This window comes from Penicillium brevicompactum, assembly GCF_028827555.1.
Source record: "Penicillium brevicompactum strain IBT 35665 chromosome Unknown utg000005l_segment0_segment0, whole genome shotgun sequence".
Classification (NCBI taxonomy): domain Eukaryota; kingdom Fungi; phylum Ascomycota; class Eurotiomycetes; order Eurotiales; family Aspergillaceae; genus Penicillium; species Penicillium brevicompactum.
In genome coordinates, this window is record NW_026623208.1 from 5,715,658 (window position 1) to 5,742,698 (window position 27,041).

Sequence of the window (27,041 nt, forward strand, 5' to 3'; positions counted from 1 at the left end):
GGTTATGGTACCAATTTTAATGGGCTTATGCTGTATGTACTCTTTTTATTTTTATTCATTTTTTTCTGTTTTCTCATGTCCTCAAGTATGCTCTGATAGGCCGCACAAGTCGTCATGATACCGAAGCCTTTTGCAAAAAGTGAATACTGGCAAGCATTCTGGAAATTGCCACAAAAAGTACCTGGACCCTCATTTCCCAAGTGCGCGGACATCAAAGAATTACACCCTTATAGAGTGTAGTATCTGTCACCGAAATCACCCAGGCCGGGGACAATATACCTACCAATCGATTAGCATGAAACTCACATTTGCAATGTCGGTGTTCTTACTTCTTCTCATCTAGTCCTTGGTCGATGAACGATGTCACGACCCGGAGCTTAGGGAACCTCTCTGCGAATTCAGCAACACCAGATGGGCTGGCAATAAGATTGAGGAAAAGGATGCGGTGCTCGGGAACTCCTCTCTCCTTCAGTGTCTCTACGGCAAGAGTGGCAGAACCACCTAGACAATGTCAGCGCGGTGCTTGCGCTCGTAAAATGGGGTTCGACTGACCAGTTGCAAACATGGGGTCCAAGAGCAGGACCCATCTCTCCGCAATATCGGTAGGTAGTTTGTCGTAGAACAGCTTAGGCATGCATGTCTCCTCATCGCGTTGAATGAGGATCTTTCCAATGCGAACCGAACGGCAGCAATCCCGCAACCCTTGTTCCATGGCCTCTCCAGCTCTCATGATGGATACACCACAGATCTTTCCCTCAAACTTGACTCCGAGGTAGGCTGTTCCAACGGGGGTGGTGACGGACTGCTCGACGACTGGGAGGTGGTTGAGACCTTCTTCCACCAGCAAACGGATAATGCGGTTAGAATAGAAAATGAAGTCGGCGCGACTTGTTCGCTTGTCTCTGATCATCCTATTCACACACAGTACATAAGCTTGATGTGGTCCATGGTGACGGATATAAAATGTAGGGCCTCACGTCAACAAAGCGATCAACTGAGGTGTTTGGGGCAGCACATGGACATTGTCATAGGATACTTCCTTAGATACAGTCGCAGTGGGCTTCTCGCCATCGGGACGGTACAGAGGGCCAACGCCCTGTGCAGGTGAAGGAGCCGACTCTGATTTGCTGGCCATGGTTTTTTTTTTTGGAGTAGTCTGAAGAGCTCAAAGCAGTAAGGGCAGTCCCCACGAGTAGAAGGAAAGAAGAGAAGAATAGAATTAATGAAATCCCTCGAGAGAATGCAGAAGCAAACGGGAGCACGAGACCGTGTAGAACTGGAGGCCAACAGCGGGGAAGTATGTCGGGTTTTCTCTTATCGATTTTCTTCTATCTCAGAAGCTATACCGCAGTGGGTGATTCTGCCCCGTTACATCCTCCGCTTATCTGCATTCGGTCCCTTCTGATCCCCGGTTGCTTGTACTTGTTTCCCTCCCCCTGTCGCTTTTCTTTCATACTCTGCCACAGCTCGCCACAGCTCTCTTTCACGAAGGTCCGAGCTCAGTTCACGCGGTGGCATGGGTTCGCGTCATGAAACCAGCTCTTGCGCACTTCTTTATTAACTCAATCCCACGACATGTCTCCTCGTATTCCTTCAAACTTGCCTACTTAATTGCTTCTCTCGACTCATGCGCATCTAATTGTTGAATTGAAAATGGACAACTCACGTACCCGGAATCGAAATCGGGTGACCTATGGCACCGTCAAAGGCCAGTCTCGTTCGAACCCCAACACAACGCATGCACGCCCAGTCAAGGTTGCTTCCCAAGGGAAGACTGTGCCGAGCTCACCACGTATCTCACGATCCTCCAAAAATGGGATACAGAACCCCAAGGAGGATGATAAGCCACCCGGGTCTTCCGGCGCGACCCCAGCACCCGCTCTTGCGCAATCGCAATCCACCACAGAACCCGATGTGTATGATCTACCCTCCTCAGGCGATGAGAGACCCATAATTCGGCGAAAGCGAAGGCGTCTCAGTCCCGACGCAATCAGCAAACATAGTCCCACGACCAAGCGAGCTGCGGGGCCCAGGGATGCACCTAACTCGGAGTCGCGCGTGGTCGATGGCAGGGATACTGCCGCGTCACGGAAGCCAGAAAAGGCGGTGCTCAAAGGAAATGTGCCTTTGAAGATTGCCAAGGCAGACGATCAGCAATTGATGAAGGCCGAGAAACCGTCATATTCAAGAGCTGGTAGGCCTGCGCGCGGCAAAACAGAGAAACCCGCCCCCGAGGATGCACCAGCAGCACCACACAATGAGAGTTCCGAGGTATCTGGCTCTGAGGCGAAGAGCTCACCGATCACCAAGCAGCGGTATGCGACTGCAGGGAATGTTACACCTGGTCGGAAGAGACTGATTGACTCACTCGGATCAACAAAACCCACTCTCGAAATTCCCCAACAGAGTCCTGCCGCAAGCCAGCAGTCATCAATTCCAGCTCCACGCAGTCCGGCCTCGCCACGAGTACCTGTAGAGGAGGGTCATCTCGAAAACCACGTTCAAGCTTCTCCTACTGCAGGCCCACCTCACCTGCGGAGCTCAGGTGTCACGTACGCCCGTCAACGCTCATTTCTTGATGACATGCTCCTCGAAGAAGATCTTACAGCGCCTAATCTTTCGGGCCCACAGCACCGTTCTCAGTCAGTCCAGCGTCAGTTGATGAAAGATGCCACCTCCAGTGCTCAATCAATAGTGGAAAACGATGAAGCGAACGACGAAGGAGCAGTGCGAAGTATCCACGAGCTCCGCCAAGCCGGGGGGAACGCACGGTACCGAGGCGCTGTCGAGTCTATATTTGAAGACATCGAGGATACACAAAACTCAGTGTCGGGTCGATGCAATGCCTTGCTTCAACTGTGCGGGAAGCTGTTGGATAGTGGTCTAAGACGTCGGTTTGTGGAGTGTAACTTCGACAAAAGGCTTGTCGATTGCCTGTCTATGGAGCTTCAGATGGTTCCTGCAACTCTCGCGCTTTGTGCCTATGCACTGGCATCGTCCGATGGGCACATGCCTTTTATTCTAGCAACTGCAGCATGGCCCAAACTGTTGAACCTATCTCCGATGTTGCTGGCCGCCCAAGATGACCTAACAGAGGTGACAAAAGCCCAGCTCACCGGCCCAGCTCGCCCTTTGCAAAAGGCGATCCAGAATACCATCCCGAGGATCTCTGATATGCTGTTTCCCGATCCCTCGGTGTTAAAGATTTCACCCTGTGCCGTAACGTTGTGTTGTTTGAGCACAACCATCTCCACAATGCGAGCCCAAGGCGAGAGCCCTAGCGGGTTCTCAGCTCCTCTTTTAAAAATTCTGATACAATTACTAACCTCTGAAAGTCAACGTTGCGTCTCGCAGAAAAAAGCACCCGCTGAGAGTTCTCAAATGCTGTGTATGGTGTTTGCGGTACTGGAGGCAGTTACTGCCTCGTCTGAGCCTGATAAACAAGAATACCGAGATATGATGGTGACCCTCGCGTCGCTCCACTCCCTGTTCTATCTGAAAAGCGACAAGCTAGACTCGATCAGTCAACAAATACAACCTTTGTTCATTCGAGTGATCTTGAATGTCACAAACAGCAACCCGGCAATCTGCGACACATTTGCAAACCGAGAGATGGTTGGAGGCCTAGTCCACATGGTCACTGCGAACTTTGGCGAATTGAATGAGGACGCGCTTGGTCAGGAGAACAATGCCCTTGACAGCGTGATCCTAGCACTGGGCGCTTTAATCAACCTGACCGAGCAAAGTGAAGCATCAAGGACGATATTCCTCGACTCTGCGGGCCCAGACCAATCATTCCTTGAAAGTCTCACCCGCTTGTTCGCCACCTTTGTCGACTCTATCTCTACGGTGAGCTTCTCGGCCGTCCTGATTCTGACAGTTGGAACTGACAGGGTATTTTTAGGCACATTCCGTCGTGGAGGTACATCACAATGTCGCTGTGGGGTATTTGGCTGTTCTACTACTCACACTCGCCATCGACAATGAAACCCGATCGAAGATCAAATCATTGCTGGCTTCCAAAGGGCTGGCAACGGTGATATCAACGGTTGATGAGTTCTTACAGTACCACCGGAAGGTTGAACAGGAAGCCTCTGTACTGCCCACTCAAGGACAACCGGCTAGTGGGTTCATGGCCAGATTACAAGAGCTCATCGCTCAGATCCGACTTGCAGAGTCATGATGGGAGCCCTGCATATTTCCTGAGCCACCATTGTATTCTCCATTCGATCCATTTCACGTGTACTTTCCTAAACCAACGGCCAACGGCGTCGGTCTGTTAAAGATTTGGGAAGATTCTTGATACCCTTTTTGCCATTGTACTGTGTTTCAACTGTCTAAGACGGTTTCCATGTGTCCGACACGAGCGCCAACGAGAGTTATCTGCAAGCCCCCTCAAGTTTCATATGCTCACTTGAGCTCGTCAAAAAGAACAGTGGAAAATAATCTATGACTCAATATCAACTCGCATAGAAAGCATGTGAAAGTATTTCCGGCCAATTGTACACTGTAACCTTCGGGATGGAAGTATCCGTTTGCATTGTTTGCAGGGCACCGGGAGATGGAGCTCCGCATGCTTCGAGGGGGATTTGCCACCTCCCAACGTCTTCATTTCCTAGCAACTGCCATTGTCTGAGAAACTTAACTAACTCAGACCTACTGCAATAAGAATCTGCGTATCTTCGGATACGGTTTTGATCCAAGAGTCACTCTGATCAACCACCCTGAGGCTCAACACACTACATCATCAAGATGCCTGCTGCACCCAAGCAAAGAAAGATCGCCATTGTCGGCAGTCGCTCCGTCGGTATGGAATCCTGCTCTTCTCTCTGAGACGCTGAGACAAGATCTAACGATCGTTATGTGCTAGGCAAATCATCTCTTACAGTCCGCTTTGTCGAACACCACTTCGTCGAGAGCTATTACCCTACAATCGAGAACACCTTCAGTCGGATCATCAAGCACAATGGACAAGACTATGCGACTGAGATCGTCGACACTGCAGGCCAGGTAAGCGGCTAGCGCTTCTGCGAGATGCCATGTTGAATTGTCGAGTTGACCACCCCACAGGACGAATACAGCATCTTGAACTCCAAGCACTTTATTGGAATCCACGGGTACATCATCGTTTACTCAGTGACATCGCGCCAGTCATTTGAGATGGTGCGGACGATCAGAGATAAGATTCTCAACCACCTTGTAAGTCGAGATATGATCTATGACTTCACATTTCCACAAGATTAACACTCCATTTTCAGGGCGCGGATGAAGTACCTCTCGTTGTAGTAGGAAACAAGAGCGATCTCAAGCCAGATCACCGCCAAGTCTCTCTTGACGAGGGTCGACAATTAGCAGAGGAGGTCAATTGTGCCTTCACCGAAGCTAGTGCTTTCCTCGATTTCAATGTCGCAAAGGCCTTCGATCTTATGATTGGAGAAGTCGAGAAGTCGCAGAATCCTTCACAGCCTGCTGGAAACAACAAGTGCGCGTTGATGTGATCAGAGACCTCTCTCTCGACGTGTGATTTCCTTTTCTTTTTGCCAGGGATGTAAGTGCCAACTCAGCATCTCAAACCCTGCCTTCGACATGGGGACTATTGTGAAACACCATGAGACATCCTCCTTATTTTTGGACAATCAGAGCATCCCATGAATCCAAGTCGTTGTGTCAATCACCCTGGCATAATGTACACTTACTATACTACACCTTGTCCGCTCCTGATGTCCCACTAATCTTGAATATAACAGGAAAGAGACATCACTTGCTGGCTTCAGGCCGACCACTTTCCTTGTCAACCTTTTTCGATGTCTTTTTTCCCAACAGTTGGTGGATCCTTGGGGGTTTGTTTATTGCATGAATAATGAGTTTTAGGGCCGTTTTAGGGATCATGGATACCATGCATAGAGTAATGAATTGCTGTTCTTCTTTTTGAGATAAACTATCCAGTTCAAAAATGTTTCAGACGACATACATAGTGACCAGTATAGCCTGTTAGAGATATAGTGCCCAGGTGTATAGTTGCCCGACTGGGGCGTCGATTAGATAACCCCCTCGGTGCGTGGAGATACGCACTCTGATTTTCCTCGCTTTTACCCCTCCACACTTTTTGAGTCACTCTGCCATTTGCGACTTACACACTCAAGATGTTGGACCTATTCGATTTCGTTACCGAGCGCGGTGGTGATATTAAGAAGATCAAGGAGAGCCAGCAGAAGCGCTTTGCTCCCGAAGAGACTGTTGATGAAGTGATTGCGCTGTACGAAGAGGCCCGCCGTGGTATGTGTCGCTTTCTGCAATTGGAGGAGCTATGTCACTAATACTGATTGTTTTAGCCCGCTATGAGGTAACAAAGATCGGTACCACAATCAACGGAGTTCAAAAGGAGATTGGAATGAAGAAGAAGGTGGGTTTGACTGTGGCCGCAAGATGTGGATGGAGAGGCTCACCCGGCGATCAATAGAACAAGGAGGATGCCACCGAACTCCTTCAGCAGAAGACCGACCTGGAGAAGCAGAAGAAGGAGCTCGAGAGCGCCGCTGTCGAGAAGGAGGTGCAGCGCGATCGCAAGATCCGCACCATCGGAAACTATGTCCACGAATCCGTGCCCGTGAGCAACGACGAGGTATGTGTCACTGTGCGCAATGACAACCGCACCGCTCATATATCTATAGGCAGACAACAAGCTGGTCAGGACATGGGCTCCTGAGGACGTTAAGTGGGAGCGACCCGGTTGCCTCTCTCACCACGAAGTGTTGACTCGCCTCGATGGATACGACCCCGAGCGCGGTGTCAAGATTGTTGGCCACCGTGGCTACTGCCTGACTGGATACGGTCTCTTCCTTAACCTCGCTCTGATCAACTACGGTCTCGAATTCCTGTTCAACAAGGGCTACACTCCCAACCAGCCCCCTCAGTTCATGCTTCGCGATCTCATGGCCAAGACTGCTCAGCTGGAGCAATTCGACGAGGAGCTCTACAAGGTTACCGAGAGCGAAGACAAGTCTACTGATAAGTACCTGATTGCCACTTCCGAGCAGCCTTTGTCTGCCTTGCACGACAGCGAGTGGCTCCAGGATAAGGATCTTCCCATCAAGTAAGGCATCTCTATCTACGAGAATCAACCAGATTTGCTGACTCGGAAATTAGGTATGCCGGATACAGCACATGTTACCGTAAGGAGGCTGGATCTCACGGAAAGGATGCCTGGGGTATCTTCCGTGTCCACCAGTTCGAGAAGGTTTGAATTCCCCAAACCCCTATGCCTATGCAACCCATATACTCATTTTCTCCAGATCGAACAATTCGTCCTTACTAAGCCCGAGGACTCCTGGCAAGCATTTGAGGACATGATGAACACCTCCGAGGAGTTCTACAAGTCCCTGGGTCTTCCCTACCAGATTGTCGAGATTGTTTCTGGTGCTCTCAACAACGCCGCCTCCAAGAAGTACGACCTGGAGGCTTGGTTCCCCTTCCAGAAGGAGTACAAGGAACTTGTCTCCTGCTCCAACTGCACCGATTACCAGTCCCGCGCTCTGGAGATCCGTTACGGTGCCAAGAAGGCCACTGATCTGAAGAAGACATATGTGCACGCTCTCAACTCTACTCTCTGTGCCACCGAGCGCTCTCTTTGCTGTGTTCTCGAGAACTACCAGCGCGAAGATGTAAGTTGTTTCAGTCCCAGGTTGTCCGATGGATACTAACTGCGATATAGGGTATCGAGGTTCCCGAGGTTCTGCGCAAGTACATTCCCGGTCAGCCCGAATTCCTTCCTTACACCAAGGAACTCCCCAAGGAGACCACCTCCAGCAAGAGCAAGAAGTCCAAGGGCACCGAGGCTCCCACCCAAAAGATGGAGAACCTCAAGGTCTAGATCATTTAAATAGGTCAATTTCAACGCATTGCCAAGCATATACCCGAAAGAGAAGATCGCGATTACGAAGTATACAAGGTCGAAGTATGGAGTACCCTGGCAGCAAAGCACGCAATTGAAGTTGATATTGCCTAAAACAGATAAGCTCATGTCTAATTTTGGTGATCGGCATTTGATTGGCTCCTTTCGGCTGCTTTTTGAAAAAAGAAAAAAAGAAAAAAAAAGTTCTGCCCCGCGAAAGATGCCCCTCCAACATTGCAATGTAGACTGTTGTACTGCATGGCAATTGGGAAGAGCCAGTGAAATAATTAATAAACAAATTAGATTAGAAACCAAAACGAACTACGAACTAGAATGAAACCACAGAAAGCCCGAAAAGCCCGAAAGCAGAAGCCGAACGATGGCCAAATGAATGCCGATTCCGGAGGGGCTTACTTAAGTGCCATTAAGAGTCATACGGTGATTCATATCTTGGTCTTTTAGATTTTGGATTTCCCAGCTTCATCCTCCCTCAATCCATCCAAAATGTCTGCCGCAAGAGATATCCGCCCTCGTCAAGACGACTTGGCCAACCTCGCATCTTCCCCCTCCGCCTCCTTCAACTCCCCCTCCAGCCACAGCTCTACTCTGAACCGCATCGTCCCCGTCAACGCGAAGCACCTCAAGCCATTCGCCACTGAAGACATCAAGGTTCTTCTCCTCGAGAATGTCAACGAGACCGGTCGTGAGATCCTCTCCCAGCAGGGCTACCAGGTCGAATTCCTCAAGTCCTCTCTGCCTGAAGATCAGCTCATTGAAAAGATTCGGTGGGTCCCCGCGGTCCCCATGGAAAGTCCTCAAGTCCCAATTGCTAATTGCTAATATTCCGCCAGCGATGTGCACGTTATCGGTATCCGCTCAAAGACTAAGCTCACTGCCCGCGTCTTGAAGGAGGCCAAGAACCTCATCGTCATCGGTTGCTTCTGTATCGGTACCAACCAGGTCGATCTCCAATATGCTGCCGATCAGGGTATTGCCGTCTTCAACTCTCCCTTCAGTAACTCCCGCAGTGTTGCCGAGCTGGTCATCGGTGAAATGGTTGTTCTCGCTCGCCAATTGGGCGACCGCTCCAACGAGATGCACAACGGTACCTGGAACAAGGTCAGCAACGGATGCTGGGAAATCCGTGGAAAGACTCTGGGTATGTCGAAGTCCTATAAATTTTTTGCCATCTTGCGCTCATTTCTGACCCCCGCGATTAGGTATTGTCGGCTATGGCCACATTGGTGCCCAGCTGTCAGTGTTGGCTGAGGCAATGGGTATGTCAGTGATTTACTACGACGTTCTCAACATCATGTCTCTGGGTACCGCCCACCAGGTCGAGTCCCTGGAGCAGCTTTTGGCCCAGGCCGACTTCGTCACCTTGCACGTTCCCGAGATTGCCGAGACCAAGGGCATGATCGGACCCAAGCAGTTCGAGCAGATGAAGAAGGGCAGCTACCTGATCAACGCTAGCCGTGGAACTGTCGTCGACATCCCCGCTTTGATCGATGCCTCGCGCAGCGGTAAGATCGCCGGTGCCGCTCTTGACGTGTACCCCAACGAGCCTGCCGGAAACGGTGACTACTTTAACAGCGAGCTGAACACCTGGGGCGAGGACCTGCGTTCTCTCAAGAACCTGATTCTGACCCCTCACATCGGTGGAAGTACCGAGGAGGCCCAGAAGGCTATCGGTGTTGAGGTTGCCCAGGCTCTCGTTCGCTATGCCAACGAGGGTTCCACCCAGGGTGCTGTCAACTTGCCCGAGGTCACTCTCCGTTCATTGACTATGGACGAGCCCAACCACGCCCGTGTCATCTACATCCACAAGAACATTCCCGGAGTGTTGCGCAAGGGTCAGTATGCCTGTTTCGAACAAAAGATCTACCAGCTAACGTTCCACTAGTCAACGAAATTATTGGAGACCACAACGTTGACAAGCAGATGACCGATAGCAGAGGCGATGTAAGTTGATGTCATTCACCTAGCAAAGAAAGGTCCCCGTTTCTAATGCCATCTAGGTTGCCTACCTGATGGCCGATATCAGCAATGTCGACACCGCTACCATCAGAGATCTCTACACCCGTCTCGAGAGTCTTCCCTGTAAGAATACCTTAATCACATTCATTGAAACCCCAAACTGACATTATCCAGCTCGTATCATGACCCGTATTCTGTACTGAGCGGGTCCCTCCAACAAGCCAACCTCAGGGTTGAGTTTAATCAACTTAAGAACACAGGCCCATCCCGACAGGGCCTCTCAAAGGACGGGGCATTCTCAACGAGGCCCCGAAGACTACACCGTGAGCTCGGATCGAGTCACGAAACGCCGTTGAGTGTATATCTTGTGAATAATGTGCCATTTGCTAGACAAAAGTAAAGTCATGACATGAATGTTTATTTTTTTATTTTTTTTGAAGAACTTTATTTTCATTTCAAAGTCCTCATACTCTAGTAGAGCTTTACCAGCTAGAATGAAAACCACAGCACATTACGACATTCGGGCCTCAGCCTCGACTGGCCTCTCTGAAGCTAGGGCTTCGGCTTCGCCTCCGTGACGGTTCACGTCTGTAGTCGCGGCGGCCTGATGCACGCCAATCGGGATTGGAAGAGCCATGCTCTCCCGAATCCCTTGGACGATCATTGCGATCGTTGTAGTTTGGGACATATGAGTCCAGGTTGTTGTTAGTCGGTCTGCCTCCTGATCGGCCTGGGGGGAATTGTCCACGCCGATCGTCTCTCCCATCGGGTCTGTTGGATGGGGGCCCCTCCCACGGTTGATTAGATGGCACAGGAGGCCGTGGAGGGAGGCCGGATTCTCTTGATGGTGGGAAAGGAGCGCGTCGTTGAAGGTGTCCATGGCTTGTTGGTGGAGGGGGTCTGCCTCCGCGCCCCGGCCCAGGAACACGACCATGTCGAGAGTCGGGTCCACGAGAGCCAGAGCTTGGCCAGGCGCCATTTGGTGGGGCGTCAGAGACGCCTGGAGGAACAGGCGGTACGGGTGGCCGCTGGTTACGGAATTTCTTGCGATCGAGTTCGTGAGAGTCTGAGAATTTCGGGATGTCTCCAGGTCTTGCAGGGAGCGGGGGTGTGGTAAAGTAAGGATGTTTGAGCGCGTCCATGGCGTTGATCCGCTTCTTCCAATCGAGACGCAGGAGCTCTCCGAGTAATGATATAGCCGTTGGGCTCAATCTGTGGCAGTTGGTATTTGAGCTAGGTGAAAAAAAGAATTGAGGGTTGGCGACTTACTCTTGGAAGGATCCAGCCAGATTGCCTCGCTTGTATCCAAAGTTCTTCACTCCTTCACAGCCAGGGAGCGCACTCCATCCGGGCATGTTTTCTTCTGTGGGAGTGCCCACAAGATTGAAGATTAGTTGAGCCTGGTTCAGATCGCTGTTACCAGTGAGAATGGGCTTCCCCTTGAACATTTCGCCAAAAACACAGCTGCGAGTAGTGTTAGAGGGGTGTTTTTATGGCAAATATCCATAGCGGGATGAACTTACCCAACTCCCCAAAGATCGATGGCTGTAGTGTACTTTCGAAGCTGCAGCAGCAACTCGGGAGGGCGGTACCACCTTGTGACCACGAGCGCCGTGTATTCTCTCTTGGACTCTCCTCCGCCTTTCCCAGGAAGTGGAGGTGCATCGTCATAGGGCCGTGCAAGGCCGAAATCAGCTATTTGTAGGATTCCGCCATTGCTGATGAGCAAATTTGCAGCTGTTTAGCGATGTCAGCATAGCTCAAAAGGGCGATCAAGCATGGCATATTTACCTTTCATATCACGATGTAAAATGCGTTGCTATAGGGCTGTTAGAAGGTTCCAGGGAAGGATGTGTTGAGATATTCATACTCCATGTAAGTATTTGAGCCCCTCGAGGAGCTGCATCAAGTAGCATTTGATCTGTGGTTCACTGAAATGGACTGCTGGGTTCTCCAGAAGTCCTGAAAGGTCATGCTCCATGTATGGGAAAACCATGTACATGCTGGGCTTTTTTCGGCCCTCGCCTTTTTGGAATCAGTTTTTGTTGAAAATGGAGTTGATTTCAAACCAACCTTTGCCTCGCTCGATTGCCATCTCTTTGAGCTGCAAAATGTTTATGTGGGAAAGTGCTTTCATGAGCTTGATCTCTCGAATAGCCGTGATTGGGAACTAGACGCAAGCTGTCAGTGACGTCCATGGTTCGAATGATCTTGATCACTCACGCCTTCCTTCTCATGGTGCATAAGAATCTTCTTCAGCGCCACAACAGTGTTGTCTTTTTTGGACTTTGCTTTGTAGACCTCACTGGCAACCGGTTAGCCAAAGGACTTGACCACGGGATATTGATGAATAACATACCCAAAAGTACCTTCTCCGAGCTTCCCAACAAAGGTATATTCGGTGATGTTTGAGCATCCTGGAAACCGTGGATGCCCATCACGGTCTTTCTCTAGTGACATAGCCATGCTGGCTCGGCCAGTTGTGAATACTGGACTGAGTCAAGTTGTCACAGCAGGTCCCAAAATGCCGGTATCGATATCACGTCACGTCACTTCACGCGCAATATTTGTAAATCGTTCGAAGCGGCGTAGAACCCCGTCACTTGGAGCTCAATGCGCGGGTGGTTTTCGGATCGATGTTGCGCGCGGTCTCGAGGATTCTGTGTCAAAAGATTGCGCAGGGTATCGAGGGTCGTCAAATCAGGTCGAAAGTCGGATTAAACAAAGTGAGGTGTAGAAGTGTCGAAACCAAGTCCATTTCAGAAAAAAAGGTCGACGAGAGAAAGTCAGGTGAGGAGCATTTGTCGCATTTCTCAATGTTAAGACTTATAAGCCTGAAGTATTGAAGGACAATACAAACATGAATAGGAACCAGCCCAATCAAAGGAAACAATAGGCAAGCGAGACTGAATCAACGGAAGTCATTGATTTCCCTTCCGTCACCGAGTCACGTGCAACCCCGACTCCGTCGTCGCAGAACCCTCCCCGTCTTCTTCCTCGAAGCACCAACAACCGATTCCAACTCACAGTATGTGTATTGCCCAGATATGGTCTTGACGTGTGCCGGCATCCCCAACTAACCGAATATTATAGCAATGGCGGGCGCATCATCCCACCCCATCCACATCCACCCGGTCCGACCGCTCTACCGCTTCACTGCGACTGCATTGGGCGCTAGCATGTGGTTCTTCGTGAGTAGTTTTACATCTGCTACGTAAATTTGTACTGACAAGATTATCTCTTCAGCTCATGTACCGCGCGAAGAAGGATGGTGCGGTTCTCCTCGGCTGGAAGCACCCTTGGGACCACTGAACGGCATACAATCTCGTCAATCTCGTTTCCCCTCTCTTTGTTGGAACGGCTGTGATCACATTGGTTTCTTGATGTGCTCTGGGGGATCCCTGAATTCATACCAGCTGCGGACTATGTTTCTGAAAAGCAATAGCACTTGGTCAGCAAGTCCGCGATAAACCCCATTCACAAGTCGAATTGTATACCCATACTTCATTTTCTAAAGTCGCCAAGTCAATTATCTACATTCGATTGGCCCTGAGCGTCGATTGAAGAGAAAAAGTGCATTGAACAGGAAATTGTAACTCTATGTAGTAGATCTGGTACAAGTACATGAAAGGCCCACCACATGTTCTATGTTCCTCAACTTTCAATATGTTGTGCGCTGATTGCGCAAGTGCACCAAATGTGCACAATATCTGCAATGCATATACACCAAATACAAGTACAACAGGAAGAATGCGTTGTGAAGTGTATCACATGCGCATCTCCTCCAACAATACCTTGTACATGCGGCGCTTCTTGCGGTAGCCTGGCTGCAGGCGAGCACGAGCAACCCCGAGAATCTGCGCCACACGTGGGAAGAGGTTCTTCTCTGAGATCCAGGCCAGGAGGAAGATTCCGAATGCCAGCGCTATGAGCCAGCTTCTGAATCCATCAGACATAAATGTCAGTTGCATCACTTCGGACACCCATTCCGAAGGCCTGAACAGCATGTAAGCTGCGATGAGAATGTCGACAATGATCGTGCATAAATATGGTACTGAGATTATAGTCAGCATCCGGTTGAACAGGTCATAAACAACAAAGTGCGCACCATTATGGATCATTGCCTTTCGGAAAGGTGGACCAGCGCTGAGGATGACGCTGGTGAGGATGTACTGGAAACAAGAGAATAAGAATAGCGAGGTGTTCTCGGAATTCACAATGTTGCTCTTCTCGAGATCCAACTGCGGTGGCATAAACCTGTATCGTTGTCAGAATGCTTGCTTGTGTAGAGTCATGGGCTACTAACCATGGCTGCATCTGAACAGTCTTGAAAACCGCCAGCTGTGCTAGAACAACTATGGATATGTGTCCAAGCAAAGGTGTCAAGACCTTGCGCGAGACCAGATCAGCAGTGGGTCGTTTCCGTGACAGCGTAGGAGCAGGATCAGCCCAGCCCACTAAAGCATCATTAGCACAGGCGCATATGCCATCGAGCGAATATTGGAACGTACTGAAGATTGCAATTGGCATGATGAGTGCCAGATCAATGAAAAGGAACTAAATATTGTTAGTCACCAACGCAAATCTGTGGGACGAGGGTTATCACCTGGAAATCACCAAGGTTGGAGCCTGAAGTATACAAGAAGCTGACTGTAGAGAATTGTATAGCGGAATACAAACTCATAAACTTGAAGCAGGAAAAGCTCGTCACCAGAGCAGCTCGGCCCTCTCTGTAGTTGCTGTTAGAAATGCCAGGACCGCGACACAGCTGGTCACTTACTTGATCAAGGTTGGAACACATGAAATCTCGAAGACACGGCTAGTGAACGGCGCGGCAACAGATGCCTCGGCATCCGACAAAGAAATGCCAACGTCTGCTGCTTTCAATGCACCACAGTCGTTGGCACCATCGCCACAGAATCCACAGCAGTAATCGAGAGACTGTAGTTTCTCGACCAACTCATGCTTTTCGTCTGGCGACATTCTAGCAAATACCTTTCCAAATACAAGCACCTAGACAAACCACAGTGAGTTTACACCTTCAATCAGAATGACTGGATGTGATGGTCACATACCTTGTTAAGGACATCCTCGTTTCCGTAGTCAATCAACCACCTGAAAGCATCGCCCGTCACGGCAACGGAGTATTCCCGCTCAATGAAGGTGCTTCCTGGAACGGAGAGATCGGTCTCTGCGGTATGAATAGGCTGCTCTGCATTAGTTACGAGTCACAACATGTTTGGGAAGTCAATTTACCATCAGAGTTCTAGGATCCAAACGAAGGTCAGGGTTGTCCACGCATTCCCATATAAGTGAAATCTTTGAGGAAAGACCGGGTCCTGCTGATGGTTAGCAATGGAATTTCCATCAAGGACAGGAAACGGACCTTCAACAAAGTGGGGGATAAAACACATCTCATTGCGTCCAAGCATGTTGCATTCGCGAGCAACACTGATCGCAGTCAAGATGTTGTCACCAGTGCACATCACGTTGCGAATACCTGCTTCGTTCAGCTCGGAGATCACACCGGCAGTACTCGGTTTCAGTTTGTTTTCAAAGATGATGAACCCCAGGAATTCCAGGTTTGACTCGGCCTCCTCTCGAGTCATTTTCTGGACTTTCGTCCAGCTCAATTTCCGTTCGTACTTGGTGGCGCAAGCAATCACACGGTATCCTTTATGGGTATAGTAGCTCAGGAGATCTTCGTAGTCCGAGGGAACTGCAAAATGAAAGTCAGCGATGTAGGCTCAGAGGGGACAGTGACACTGACGTGATCCTGGGAGACAGATATCCTTGATGCTTTCTGGGGCGCCCTTCACGAAGAAACTAGCTCCGTTATCGCCAAATTGCCTCACGACAACACTAGCGCGGCGAAGTTGGGAGACAAATTCAAAGCTTCGTAGCACTCCAAGTTCCAGGGGGTTCTGTACAAAGTCAGGCCTGAGATTTCATTCCACGTGGGCTTATGTTCACTCACATTGGCATCCTGCTGATCGCTAGCAGGAGGTTTCGCAACAGATGGTGTGATTGTATCGTATTTGGGGCTTGTCTGGTCAGAAACATGGTTTCCACCCTCCTCGAACGTCCAGTTGGTAAACTGGAACATCTTAACGTCAAGCGGATCGCCCAGCAACTCATCGTCCACTACCCTGAGGGAGTGACATGTTGCCATGGTGTAAATGATCTTCTTTTGTTTCTCGATATCGTATGCGGCGTCTCTGGACGAAGCTGGGGTGAGGAATCCTTCGGAAGTCTCCGAGAGCAATTCCGAGAATCCTTGACCACGAGTAACAATGCGCGCTCCAAGTACGTCCAGTCCATCTTCTGTGAGAGTTCCGGTCTTGTCAAAGCACACAATGTCTAATTTTCCTCCGACGTTGACCCTGTTTTGATTAGTATTCAGATACAACACTCGTATGTATGCAACTCACTTTTGAGGGCTAATACAGAAGATGCTCTGCTTTTTAAGTCGGGAAAGAGCAAAATTGGTTCCGATCGTAAGTGTGGCCGGGAGAGCTGGTGGAACGACAATTGTGATCAGGTCGAGTGCTCGTATGATGATCAAGTGCCAAGCAAGCTGTGTAGTTCTGTCAGCGACAAGAATCGAGAGATGTTACCGGGGAAGGGGTGTTGTATTTCACTTACACCCAACCGCACAAAGTTAACGAACGAAGCGACGAATCCAAGAAGTGCGACAATTCCCATGACTGCAATATAACGGAATGAGTCCCGATAGAACTTGAAACCATCCGGTTTAGGGAAAAGCATCGAGCGAACTAGAGCACCCTTCGTGGTCAAAAAGCCCGTTCTGACAACAACAGCTAATGCCACAGCCTCGTCGTCGTCAACGTTCTGAGGGCGTCTAGCTCGAATGACTTTGGTGCCACTAAACAAGAAATGCTTGGCAACGTTCGGATGAATAGAAGGAGTACTAAGGTCCAGGTATCCAAGGGCGTCGTCAGTCAGAGGAATTTTAGATACGGGAACAGATTCGCCTGCTAGAGTAAGCTTTGATTGAATTTGGTGAAGTCTTTTTGGGTTTGAACGAACCAGTGAGCATGCTTTCATTCACAATACAATCACCCGATAGCAGTATGCAATCGCACGGAACCTGGTTGATCGACGGGTCGGAAAACTCATATACATCGCCAGGTACCAGCTCTTGGGAAGAAACAGATCTCCCTGTAGATACAAAGTTAGTCTCGATCATATCATATAGATGGCGACAAATCATGTCTACTCACAGAATCCGTTTCTTAGGACGCGAACATCACAATCGAAGAGAGAAATCTCCCTGAGTCGGCTCATTGTCTGGGTCATTGAGTTAGGTCAAGCATAGGAATCGAAGATTTGGTCGGGGCATACCGATTTTGTCTCGAGCACAGTCGTTCCAATACTAAAGAACGAGATCAAGAAGATGCAGACCGCATAATAGTAATATTCATCCATGGACCAAAGGACCAAACTTGCGATCTGGAAGATATAGAAGGGATGGAAGGCCTAGATATGTCAGAACCCAGGACTGTGGATATAGCAAATAGTGGACTCACCTCGTCAACGAGCAGCTGCGGAATAGTCTTCTGCTCAATTTCAATAGCATTGCGTTCAAAAAGTTGCTCTCTACTGTCTCGCTCGTCGGCGTCCAACCCCCCTCGCATGACCTTGGCATTGGTCCATGAGGGATCTTTCCAGCCAGTGATCAAAGAGAACTTATCTTCAATCGGGTGGTAGAAGAATCGCAGGTATCTGTAATCAATGAATTGCAGGAACTGGATCGTTGGGTCACCGTCTTCGTCGAGTGTGTGGAGTAAAGAGTCAGCAAAGACCGTCGAAAGTGGACGTCCGTATGGCTGACTGCCAACTTCGTGAATTGTAAATTGGCCCCATTGGTCCTGGGAATTGTTAGACGAGTACTTGATCGGCACTCATATTGGAAGCTCACCTCGATAGCAACCCACTGGCATCTCCCAATTGGGGTCGCCTTTCCAATCAATTTGACCCGCCATCGCGGTAGCCACCGGAAAAGAAGGTAGGCAAGCCCACCGGTTAAGATGCACAACGCAATGTAGATGGCCAGACCAACGGTGCTAGTAGAGAATCCAGCAAAAACCGCGGTCAAGTCTTCCGTTGCGATGTAAACCTTTTGGTTCAGACGACTTCCAGTCCTCCGATCCCGACCATACGAGCTGGCGGACATGTAGCGAGAAAGCAGAGGGTGCTCGACGGAGTCGCGGGATGTCGACAACCGCTTGGACACAAAGGATCCTCTAGTAGACTCAATATCTGCATCCCCGAGTCCATGCAGAGACTCCTCGTCGATCTCGCTTTCATCGTCCACTGCATCTTCGTTCGACAATTCGGCGAAGTCTTCTCCGTCCTGAAAGTATGTAAAACTCACGGTAGAGTCTGCTCGGCTTCGACGGTGAGCGAAAGATACCACACTCGATGGAATGCTTTCTGAAATTGGGCCATCGAAAACCTGATACATATTAATTCAAGTTTTGCGCATTAAGGTACAGAGATTTCGACATACCTCATTTCGCGCCATCTCAACGTCGGACACAACGCTCATACTATCGGATGTCAGTATTTCTAGCCCCATAGCAGCTATGACGGGCGGGTTGAAGCTACCTGCTTCGCATGGAGTCACGCCGCAGCCCATTTCGGGGCATAGATAGGTCCACGGGACCAGTTCCCGTGGGCGACTGCGGACGGCTCCCCATATTGAGAGAGATTCGCTCTCTTCGTCAATGGTCCAGTAAACCCCAGCGAGGGTCTGCTTGGGGGAGTATATTGGCCGAGTTGTAAGTCACCAAGGTGCCGCGTGCCGCAAGGTCAAATCGAGGAAGGGTGTGTGATCTGGGGAGCTTATCGGATGTCCCACAGCGGAGAGCCGCTTATCTCCATGTGACCGATGCAGCTTCCGTGATTATCTAAGGCCGATATCAGCTCCAAGACTCAAAAGGTTCTCACAACAGGCTTTCGATGCTCCTGTCAATCTTTGAATTGACAAATTGCTTCCTTACTCGTTCTGAGATCTTGGGCTCGCTGCCAGCAATGTTCTCCAAGCCCCATAAAATGCTTCTGGAAGACTATAATAGTCTTGGCATCTAATATTTGGGCTTCATCAGCGGGCATTTCATTGGCCACTAAGTCATCGACGGGGTTTGATCTGAGATGCTACGGGGAGATCTACACCTAACCTCTTCCTTTTGCCCCTGTACATTAATAAGAAACCAATTGGAACGTCATCTCCAATCATGCAGCCTAGAAGAAAAAACAAGCAAACGGGGGGTACAGCGTAATGTTTCTAAATATACATTTTCATATGGGTAAATGCCCCTTTCTCAAGTCACTTTCCCCCATTGACTTGTATAGCATACTACAGTTTTGTACGCATCCAGGTACCCGGAGGCATCAATTGCAGAAGCGTTCAAGCCACTAGAACGTATGACACGCCTTTTAGGGGCCAACTAACTTCGGAGAGGGGTAAAAGAATGAGAGGTTACCGCCACAACGGGTCAAACGGATTGATGAAGAGAGAAATGACAGTAAGCAGGAATAGAATGGAAAGAATATAACTAGAAATTATCGAATAGAAGTCAATCGAGCCCATATCATTAAAGGAGGGGGTAATTGTTGGGAGAATTTGCAGCCTTTGCATTCGTTCTCAACCAGAACCGCGTCCCGCCAAGCCCCTCGGCCACCAGGCGCTAAGGATCCCACCATCTTCCAGACTCTCTTCAGTATCAAATTCTTCTCTCCTCCTCATTCCCCATCCTTTTCCTCCCACACACCATGTCTGAGCCCATCAGAAATAAGAAGGCCGATTTCCCGGTCGCACCGTAAGTTCCCCTGTTCCATTTTTTTCCCTCTGCCGAAAAGCAAAAAAAATCTCCTAACATGCAAAGGACCCCGCAAAACACACCGGCCAACAATGCTCCTATTTCCTCTCACGCTCAACAGCCTGGTGTCTCCAGCATCAAGGAGGGTAAGTGCTCTTTTTTCTCTACACGTCTCTTATCTATCGTGAACGTCTTTTTAACCGTGTGCACTTTTCAGAGTCCCTTGACAATGCCACCGCTGCCTCTCTCTTCGCCCGCAACCCTGCCCTGGTCTCCATGATCCAAGGCAAGCTGGGTCAACTCGTCGGTCGCTCTTCCGGCTACATCGAATCTCTCCCTCCTTCCGTCCGCCGCCGTGTCGCTGGCCTGAAGGGTGTCCAGAAGGAGCATGCCAAGCTCGAGGCTCAGTTCCAGGAGGAGGTTTTGGAACTTGAGAAGAAGTTCTTTGCCAAGTTCACCCCGCTCTACGAGCGTCGTTCTACGATAATCAACGGCGGTGTGGAGCCGACCGAGGCCGAGGTTGAGGCCGGAAAGGAGGACGAGGAAGAAGAGGAGGAGACCAAGGAGGTCAAGAAGGAAGAGGGTGAGACCATGACCGGTATCCCCGAGTTCTGGCTCTCTGCCATGAAGAACCAGATCTCTCTTGCCGAGATGATTACCGAGCGTGACGAGGACGCCCTCAAGCACCTCACCGACATTCGCATGGAGTACCTTGACCGCCCCGGATTCCGCCTCATTTTCGAGTTCTCTGAGAACGAGTTCTTCACCAACAAAACCATTTCCAAGTCATACTTCTACAAGGATGAGAATGGATACGGCGGTGATTTCATTTACGACCACGCCGAAGGCTCCCAGATCGACTGGAAGGAGGACCAGGATCTGACCCTCCGCCTTGAAAGCAAGAAGCAGCGCAACAAGAGTAAGTAAACTCAAATATCGAGTGGCTCTGATCCTTTTACTGACTCTTCACCCCCAGGCACCAAGCAGACCCGCGTTGTCAAGATCAGCGTGCCCACCGAATCCTTCTTCAACTTCTTCTCTCCCCCACAGCCCCCCACCGATGACGACGATTCCGTCGCCAGCGATATCGAGGAGCGCCTCGAGCTCGACTACCAGCTTGGTGAAGACATCAAGGAGAAGCTCATTCCCCGTGCCATCGACTGGTTCACCGGTGAAGCCCTTCAGTTCGAGGAGCTCGGTGACGACATGGAGGGCGAGTTCGAGGACGAGGATGACGAGGATGAGGAGGATGAGGACGACGAGGATGAGGAATCCCACGGGTCGGACCGCGATGTTGAGGAGGACTCAGATGAAGAGGTAAGGAGGCTTCCAATCTCATTGACTACACACCATGCTAACCCGATCCCCAGGATGGAACCTCCAAGCCCAAGAAGGAGGCCGCCGAGTGCAAGCAAAACTAAATGAAAAAAGTTGCCGGTGGTAAACCACATGAGATTACTAGTACTCTCTGATATTTTGCTATGTCTTCCTTTGCCTTGCGTGATCCCTACCTTCTAATACTCAATCAATGACATAATCGGCGTGCAATCTGGTATAGTTGAGAACGTAGATGGTGTAATAAGTGTTGGAATCTGCCTAGGTGGATATGCTGGAATGATATCCATGGCTACGATTTAAAGTATATGTGAAGCTCAAATTAGGTAGGCTGTTAGGGTCGGCATGTTACTATTTTGGGTTATAAACACCTGGTCCGTAGTTAAGTCCCGCTGAGATACGAGGTACCTCGACTCGGATATATAGATGACGAGGGTCGGCATGTCTCAAAAGTATAGACTTGTACGGAGTTTTAGTAGACATGATTCAAGACAGCTTCTTATGCATAGACACAATAGTTCAAGGCTAAATCCAAAGCCTACAAGCAATGCCTTGCATTGAAATGCAGAGACCAACAAGGATGGCGGTGACAGCCTGTGGGGTGTGGCGCCCCCCATATTATTCCGTCCTAAGCTCCTTCAGGGGCTTTCTCGCTAAATGGGTTGTTAGTCTTCAAGGGTTGACTTTGTTTTTCCATCTTTCTTATCTCGATCTATCTTTTCTTCCCTTTTCCTTGTGAGATGAGGGGTTGACAGTCCCCCTTGTCTTTGGACTACACACGATTCAATCTTTCGACCTACCCGAACCCTTAGCTCGACATTCCCATTTCTTTGCTTTCAACACGACTAACGAACAATCCTCATGGCGCACATTTACGAGGTCGGCACAAGGGCCTGGCAGCCCGACCCGACAGAAGGGTGGCTGGCGTCCGAGGTGAAGGAGAAGCTGGTGGACGGGGAGAAGGTTCAATTGGTGTTTGAGCTGGAAAATGGCGAGGTAGGCACTTGAGCACCTTGGGGCAATCGGCCACATGGCAGAGTCCGGGATATCACCGTGGGAGATGAATCGCTCACGATGTTTTGATCGGGCAGACAAAAACCGTTGAGACCACGCAGTCCGAGCTGCAGGTCGACAACAATCCTAAACTACCACCGCTCATGAACCCGGCGATGCTTGAAGCAAGTGAAGATTTAACAAACCTGTCACATTTGAACGAACCCGCTGGTTGGTGTCCAAGCTTTCTCGAGTACGGTTGCCCAGCTGACAACCCTTAAGTCCTCCAGGCAATAAAACTCCGATATGCTCAGAAGGAGATATATACCTACAGTGGTATTGTCCTGATCGCGACAAACCCCTTTGCCCGAGTCGATTCGCTTTACGTGCCGCAGATGGTGCAGGTCTATGCTGGGAAACACCGTGCCTCACAAGCCCCTCACTTGTTCGCAATTGCGGAGGAAGCTTTCGCGTAAGAACCACATTATACTCGTTCTTCCCGGTGTTCGATTCTAACCATATTTGGCACAGTGACATGCTCCGCGATGGAAAGAACCAAACGATCGTGGTCTCTGGAGAGTCCGGAGCGGGTAAGACCGTCAGCGCCAAGTATATCATGCGTTATTTTGCGACTCGCGAGTCCTCCGACCAGCCTGGAAAGTACACCACAAGCCGAGCAGAAGCTATCAGTGAAACCGAGGAGCAGATTTTGGCAACCAACCCTGTCATGGAAGCGTTCGGTAACGCCAAAACGACACGTAACGATAACTCTTCCCGTTTCGGAAAGTATATCGAAATCATGTTTGACGAACGGACGAACATTATTGGTGCGAAGATCCGGACATATCTTCTTGAGCGGTCGAGACTGGTGTTCCAGCCTCTGAAGGAGCGAAACTACCATATCTTCTACCAGCTTGTGGCCGGTGCCTCGGATGCGGAGAAACAGGAGCTGGGTCTCTTGCCCGTGGAAGACTTTGAATACCTTAACCAGGGTGGCACGCCTGTGATCGACGGTGTTGATGACAAGGCCGAATTTGAGGCAACTAGAAAGTCTTTGGCTGTCATTGGTGTGCCGAAGGAGGATCAAACTGGAATTTTCCGTGTTCTTGCAGCCTTGCTGCACTTGGGTAACGTCAAGATCACCGCTACTCGTACGGATTCTTCAGTTTCATCAACCGAACCCGCTCTTGTCCGCGCCTGTGAGATGCTCGGAATCGATCCTACTGAGTTCGCCAAGTGGATTGTGAAGAAGCAACTGATCACCCGCGGTGAGAAGATCACTTCCAATCTGACACAACAACAAGCTCTGGTCGTACGAGACTCCGTCTCCAAGTTCATCTATTCGAGTCTGTTTGACTGGCTGGTCGACAAGATTAACCGCCGTTTGGCCACCGACGAAGTGCTTGAGAAGTTCAAGTGCTTTATTGGTGTTCTTGATATTTACGGATTCGAGCACTTTGCCAAGAACTCCTTTGAGCAGTTCTGTATCAACTATGCCAACGAGAAGCTTCAGCAGGAATTCAACCAACATGTTTTCAAGCTTGAACAGGAAGAGTATGTCCGGGAAGAGATTGACTGGACTTTCATTGATTTCTCGGACAATCAGCCTTGTATCGATCTCATTGAATCTAAGCTCGGTGTCTTGGCTCTGCTGGATGAAGAGTCTCGCCTTCCTATGGGTTCTGATGAACAGTTTGTCACTAAGCTTCACCACCACTTCGCTGCCGACAAGCAAAAGTTCTACAAGAAGCCTCGCTTCGGCAAGTCTGCGTTCACCGTCTGCCATTACGCTGTGGATGTCACTTACGAGTCTGATGGATTTATCGAGAAGAACCGTGATACTGTGCCCGATGAGCATTTGGAAGTGCTGCGCAACTCCTCGAATCCCTTCATCAAGGAGATCCTTGACACTGCTGCTGCTGTTCGCGAAAAGGACTCTGCCTCGATGTCTTCCAAACCAGTTGCGGCAGCTCCGGGACGTCGCATTGGTGTTGCGGTGAATCGCAAGCCCACTCTCGGAGGAATCTTCAAGTCCTCTCTGATTGAATTGATGAACACCATCAACAACACCGAGGTTCATTACATTCGTTGTATCAAACCCAATGAGGCGAAGGAGGCCTGGAAATTCGAGGGACCCATGGTCCTCAGTCAATTGAGAGCCTGTGGTGTCTTGGAAACTGTCCGCATCAGTACTGCAGGTTACCCAACCCGATGGACTTATGAGGAATTTGCGTTCCGCTACTACATGCTATGTCACTCCTCCCAATGGACCTCGGAGATCCGGCAAATGTGCCATGCTATTCTTCGCAAAGCCCTGGGTGATGCCAGCCAAGACAAGCAGGATAAGTATCAGCTCGGTTTAACCAAAATCTTCTTCCGGGCTGGTATGCTTGCTTTCCTTGAGAACCTTCGAACCTCCAGGTTGAACGAGTGTGCCATCATGATCCAGAAGAACTTGCGTGCCAAGTACTACCGCCGCCGTTATCTCGATGCTCGTGACGCCATCCTCACCACACAGGCCTTCATCCGTGGTTTCCTGGCACGCCAACAGGCTCAGGAGATCCGTCGGTCCAAGGCTGCTACTACCATCCAGCGGGTCTGGCGTGGTCAGAAGGAGAAGAAGCGGTACACCCAGATCCGCAAGAACTTCATCATGTTTGAGTCTATTGCGAAGGGTTTCCTGTGCCGACGCAACATTATGGACTCGATCAATGGCAACGCAGCCAAGGTCATTCAACGCGCCTTCCGCTCATGGCGTCAAATACGGTCCTGGAGACAGTATCGCCGCAAGGTTATCACCATCCAAAATCTTTGGAGAGGTAGAGAGGCGAGAAACGCCTACAAGAGACTCCGTGAGGATGCACGCGATCTTAAGCAAATTTCTTACAAGCTGGAGAACAAGGTCGTCGAGTTGACTCAGTACTTGCAATCCCTCAAGGCTGAGAACAAGACTCTGGTTTCACAGTTGGATAACTACGACACTCAATTGAAGTCCTGGCGAAGCCGACACAATGCTTTGGATGCCCGTACGAAGGAACTCCAAGCCGAGGCAAACCAAGCAGGTATCACCGCAGCCCGATTGGAGGTGGTTGAGGAGGAGATGGCCAAGCTGCAACACAGCCATGCTGAGGCCCAGGCCAACATTAAGCGTCTTCAAGAAGAGGAGAGGATCTCCCGCGACGCTCTGCAGGCTGCCAACGAGGAGTTGGAGCGCCTTAAACTCCTGGATGCCGACCACGAGAAGGATAAGACTGCTCTCCGACAGCGCATCACCGACCTGGAGGAACAGCTCGAGGTTGCTAAGAGATCTGTGCCTGTCAACGGTGTCAACGGTGACGTGCCAAACGGCGGTGCTGTTCAGGCACCTGCACCAGGCTTGATCAACTTGGTGTCTTCGAAGAAGCCTAAGCCAAAGAGACGCAGCGCTGGCGCTGAGAAGATTGAAACTGATCGTTTCAGCGGTGCCTTTAACCCTCGCCCTGTGTCTATGGCAGTCACCCCTGCCTCCTTGGCTGCCCGTCAGCATGCGGCTATCTCTCCTGGCCTTGAGTCAGTGGAGGTCGAACTTGAGAACTTGCTCTCCGAGGAAGAAGACTTGAACGAGGAGGTCGCCATGGGCCTCATTCGAAACCTGAAGATCCCTCTCCCCAGCTCTACTCCCCCGCCAACAGAGAAGGAGGTGTTATTCCCGGCATACTTGATCAACCTTGTTACATCAGAGATGTGGAACAACGGCTTTGTCAAGGAGTCTGAGCGCTTCTTGGCTAATGTCATGCAGTCCATTCAACAAGAAGTCATGCAGCATGAAGGAGATGACGCGATCAACCCTGGTGCTTTCTGGCTGTCTAACGTGCATGAGATGCTGTCCTTTGTCTTCCTGGCCGAGGACTGGTACGAAGCACAGAAGACCGAGAACTATGAATATGACCGTCTGTTGGAGATTGTGAAGCACGACCTTGAGAGCTTGGAGTTCAACATCTACCATACCTGGATGAAGGTGCTGAAGAAGAAGCTTTACAAGATGATTGTGCCCGCCATTATCGAATCTCAATCCCTCCCTGGCTTTGTCACCAGTGAGACAAATCGTTTCCTCGGCAAACTCCTGCCCTCCAACAACAACCCCGCCTACAGCATGGATAACCTCCTCAGTCTTCTGAATGGTGTCTACAAGGCCATGAAGGCCTTCTACCTTGAGCATGCCATTGTTCACCAGACTATCACGGAGCTTTTGCGCCTTGTCGGTGTTACCGCTTTCAACGATCTCCTCATGCGCCGCAATTTCCTGTCTTGGAAGCGTGGTCTGCAAATCAACTACAACATCACCCGAATTGAGGAGTGGTGCAAGAGTCATGATATGCCAGAGGGGACGTTGAAGCTGGAGCATTTGATGGTAAGTTTATTTCCTGAACTCCCCGTATACTTTTCCACGTACTAATATCTGTACAGCAAGCAACCAAGCTTCTGCAGCTGAAGAAGGCAACCTTGAATGACATTGAGATTATTCAAGACATCTGCTGGATGTGAGTAAACCCCGTGCATATCTATCATTTTTCACCTCGCTGACTCTCTCCAGGCTATCCCCCAACCAGATCCAGAAACTGCTGAACCAGTACCTGGTTGCAGACTACGAGCAGCCTATCAACGGCGAAATCATGAAGGCCGTCGCCTCTCGCGTCACAGAGAAGAGCGACGTCCTCTTGTTGGCCCCGGTAGACATGGAAGACAGTGGACCATATGAGATCGCTGAGCCGCGTGTGATCACAGCCCTGGAAACTTACACTCCATCCTGGCTCCAAACACCACGGTTGAAGCGACTGGCCGAGATTGTCTCTGCGCAAGCAGTGGCACAACAAGAGAAGCTGGAGTTTGACAACGGGGAGATTGAGGAATAGATGTGTTGTATATTAGAGGGGGATTCCTGTTACGGATTACGACCTGCCATTGATTCGGCCTTTGAGATACAGTGATACGCATGATTTTCATTTGTTTCAATTGCATAT

At 50.0% G+C, this 27,041-nt stretch overlaps 10 protein-coding genes across 10 annotated transcripts; 7 read left to right on the forward strand and 3 right to left on the reverse strand.

The window, feature by feature from the left end:
• Nucleotides 1-227: 227 nt before the first annotated feature.
• On the reverse strand, nucleotides 228-1,135 carry N7506_008041 (uracil phosphoribosyltransferase; the record flags this gene model as incomplete). Its single annotated transcript, XM_056957334.1, has 4 exons — nucleotides 228-279; nucleotides 330-501; nucleotides 553-911; nucleotides 978-1,135. The coding sequence occupies 4 exons, from the start codon at nucleotides 1,133-1,135 to the stop codon at nucleotides 228-230; spliced, it is 741 nt and encodes a 246-aa protein (XP_056811668.1).
• Nucleotides 1,136-1,653: 518 nt separating this feature from the next.
• Nucleotides 1,654-4,183, forward strand: N7506_008042 (WAPL family protein; the record flags this gene model as incomplete). Its single annotated transcript, XM_056957335.1, has 2 exons — nucleotides 1,654-3,849; nucleotides 3,905-4,183. The coding sequence occupies 2 exons, from the start codon at nucleotides 1,654-1,656 to the stop codon at nucleotides 4,181-4,183; spliced, it is 2,475 nt and encodes an 824-aa protein (XP_056811669.1).
• A 569-nt stretch (nucleotides 4,184-4,752) lies between these two features.
• rhbA (Rheb family small GTPase rhbA) lies at nucleotides 4,753-5,498 on the forward strand (the record flags this gene model as incomplete). Its single annotated transcript, XM_056957336.1, has 4 exons — nucleotides 4,753-4,807; nucleotides 4,871-5,010; nucleotides 5,071-5,199; nucleotides 5,259-5,498. The coding sequence occupies 4 exons, from the start codon at nucleotides 4,753-4,755 to the stop codon at nucleotides 5,496-5,498; spliced, it is 564 nt and encodes a 187-aa protein (XP_056811670.1).
• A 645-nt stretch (nucleotides 5,499-6,143) lies between these two features.
• Nucleotides 6,144-7,870, forward strand: N7506_008044 (serine--tRNA ligase SES1; the record flags this gene model as incomplete). Its single annotated transcript, XM_056957337.1, has 7 exons — nucleotides 6,144-6,276; nucleotides 6,333-6,403; nucleotides 6,461-6,622; nucleotides 6,672-7,093; nucleotides 7,147-7,237; nucleotides 7,293-7,661; nucleotides 7,712-7,870. 7 exons carry the CDS (start codon nucleotides 6,144-6,146, stop codon nucleotides 7,868-7,870), a joined length of 1,407 nt encoding a protein of 468 aa, XP_056811671.1.
• Nucleotides 7,871-8,395: 525 nt separating this feature from the next.
• Nucleotides 8,396-10,071, forward strand: N7506_008045 (D-3-phosphoglycerate dehydrogenase; the record flags this gene model as incomplete). Its single annotated transcript, XM_056957338.1, has 6 exons — nucleotides 8,396-8,676; nucleotides 8,743-9,050; nucleotides 9,112-9,744; nucleotides 9,795-9,853; nucleotides 9,910-9,991; nucleotides 10,043-10,071. 6 exons carry the CDS (start codon nucleotides 8,396-8,398, stop codon nucleotides 10,069-10,071), a joined length of 1,392 nt encoding a protein of 463 aa, XP_056811672.1.
• Nucleotides 10,072-10,379: 308 nt separating this feature from the next.
• Nucleotides 10,380-12,334, reverse strand: N7506_008046 (CDC2/CDK family serine/threonine-protein kinase; the record flags this gene model as incomplete). The annotated part of the gene is given in 9 exon segments (XM_056957339.1): nucleotides 10,380-10,868; nucleotides 10,879-11,080; nucleotides 11,138-11,332; nucleotides 11,392-11,605; nucleotides 11,660-11,687; nucleotides 11,739-11,893; nucleotides 11,942-12,038; nucleotides 12,092-12,173; nucleotides 12,228-12,334. 9 exon segments carry the CDS (start codon nucleotides 12,332-12,334, stop codon nucleotides 10,380-10,382), a joined length of 1,569 nt encoding a protein of 522 aa, XP_056811673.1.
• Nucleotides 12,335-12,963: 629 nt separating this feature from the next.
• On the forward strand, nucleotides 12,964-13,180 carry N7506_008047 (uncharacterized protein; the record flags this gene model as incomplete). The annotated part of the gene is made up of 2 exons (XM_056957340.1): nucleotides 12,964-13,059; nucleotides 13,115-13,180. The coding sequence occupies 2 exons, from the start codon at nucleotides 12,964-12,966 to the stop codon at nucleotides 13,178-13,180; spliced, it is 162 nt and encodes a 53-aa protein (XP_056811674.1).
• Nucleotides 13,181-13,635: 455 nt separating this feature from the next.
• On the reverse strand, nucleotides 13,636-18,591 carry N7506_008048 (uncharacterized protein; the record flags this gene model as incomplete). The annotated part of the gene is made up of 19 exons (XM_056957341.1): nucleotides 13,636-14,125; nucleotides 14,175-14,325; nucleotides 14,380-14,425; nucleotides 14,475-14,598; nucleotides 14,649-14,881; nucleotides 14,944-15,075; nucleotides 15,125-15,207; nucleotides 15,255-15,587; nucleotides 15,639-15,792; nucleotides 15,846-16,251; nucleotides 16,300-16,445; nucleotides 16,514-16,863; nucleotides 16,919-17,050; nucleotides 17,113-17,179; nucleotides 17,234-17,368; nucleotides 17,419-17,760; nucleotides 17,811-18,347; nucleotides 18,402-18,441; nucleotides 18,500-18,591. 19 exons carry the CDS (start codon nucleotides 18,589-18,591, stop codon nucleotides 13,636-13,638), a joined length of 3,993 nt encoding a protein of 1,330 aa, XP_056811675.1.
• Nucleotides 18,592-19,666: 1,075 nt separating this feature from the next.
• Nucleotides 19,667-21,134, forward strand: nap1 (histone chaperone NAP1; the record flags this gene model as incomplete). The annotated part of the gene is made up of 5 exons (XM_056957342.1): nucleotides 19,667-19,713; nucleotides 19,780-19,859; nucleotides 19,931-20,632; nucleotides 20,690-21,030; nucleotides 21,084-21,134. 5 exons carry the CDS (start codon nucleotides 19,667-19,669, stop codon nucleotides 21,132-21,134), a joined length of 1,221 nt encoding a protein of 406 aa, XP_056811676.1.
• Nucleotides 21,135-21,909: 775 nt separating this feature from the next.
• Nucleotides 21,910-26,933, forward strand: N7506_008050 (type V myosin; the record flags this gene model as incomplete). The annotated part of the gene is made up of 6 exons (XM_056957343.1): nucleotides 21,910-22,044; nucleotides 22,140-22,272; nucleotides 22,324-22,513; nucleotides 22,573-26,431; nucleotides 26,488-26,561; nucleotides 26,615-26,933. The coding sequence occupies 6 exons, from the start codon at nucleotides 21,910-21,912 to the stop codon at nucleotides 26,931-26,933; spliced, it is 4,710 nt and encodes a 1,569-aa protein (XP_056811677.1).
• Nucleotides 26,934-27,041: the final 108 nt, after the last annotated feature.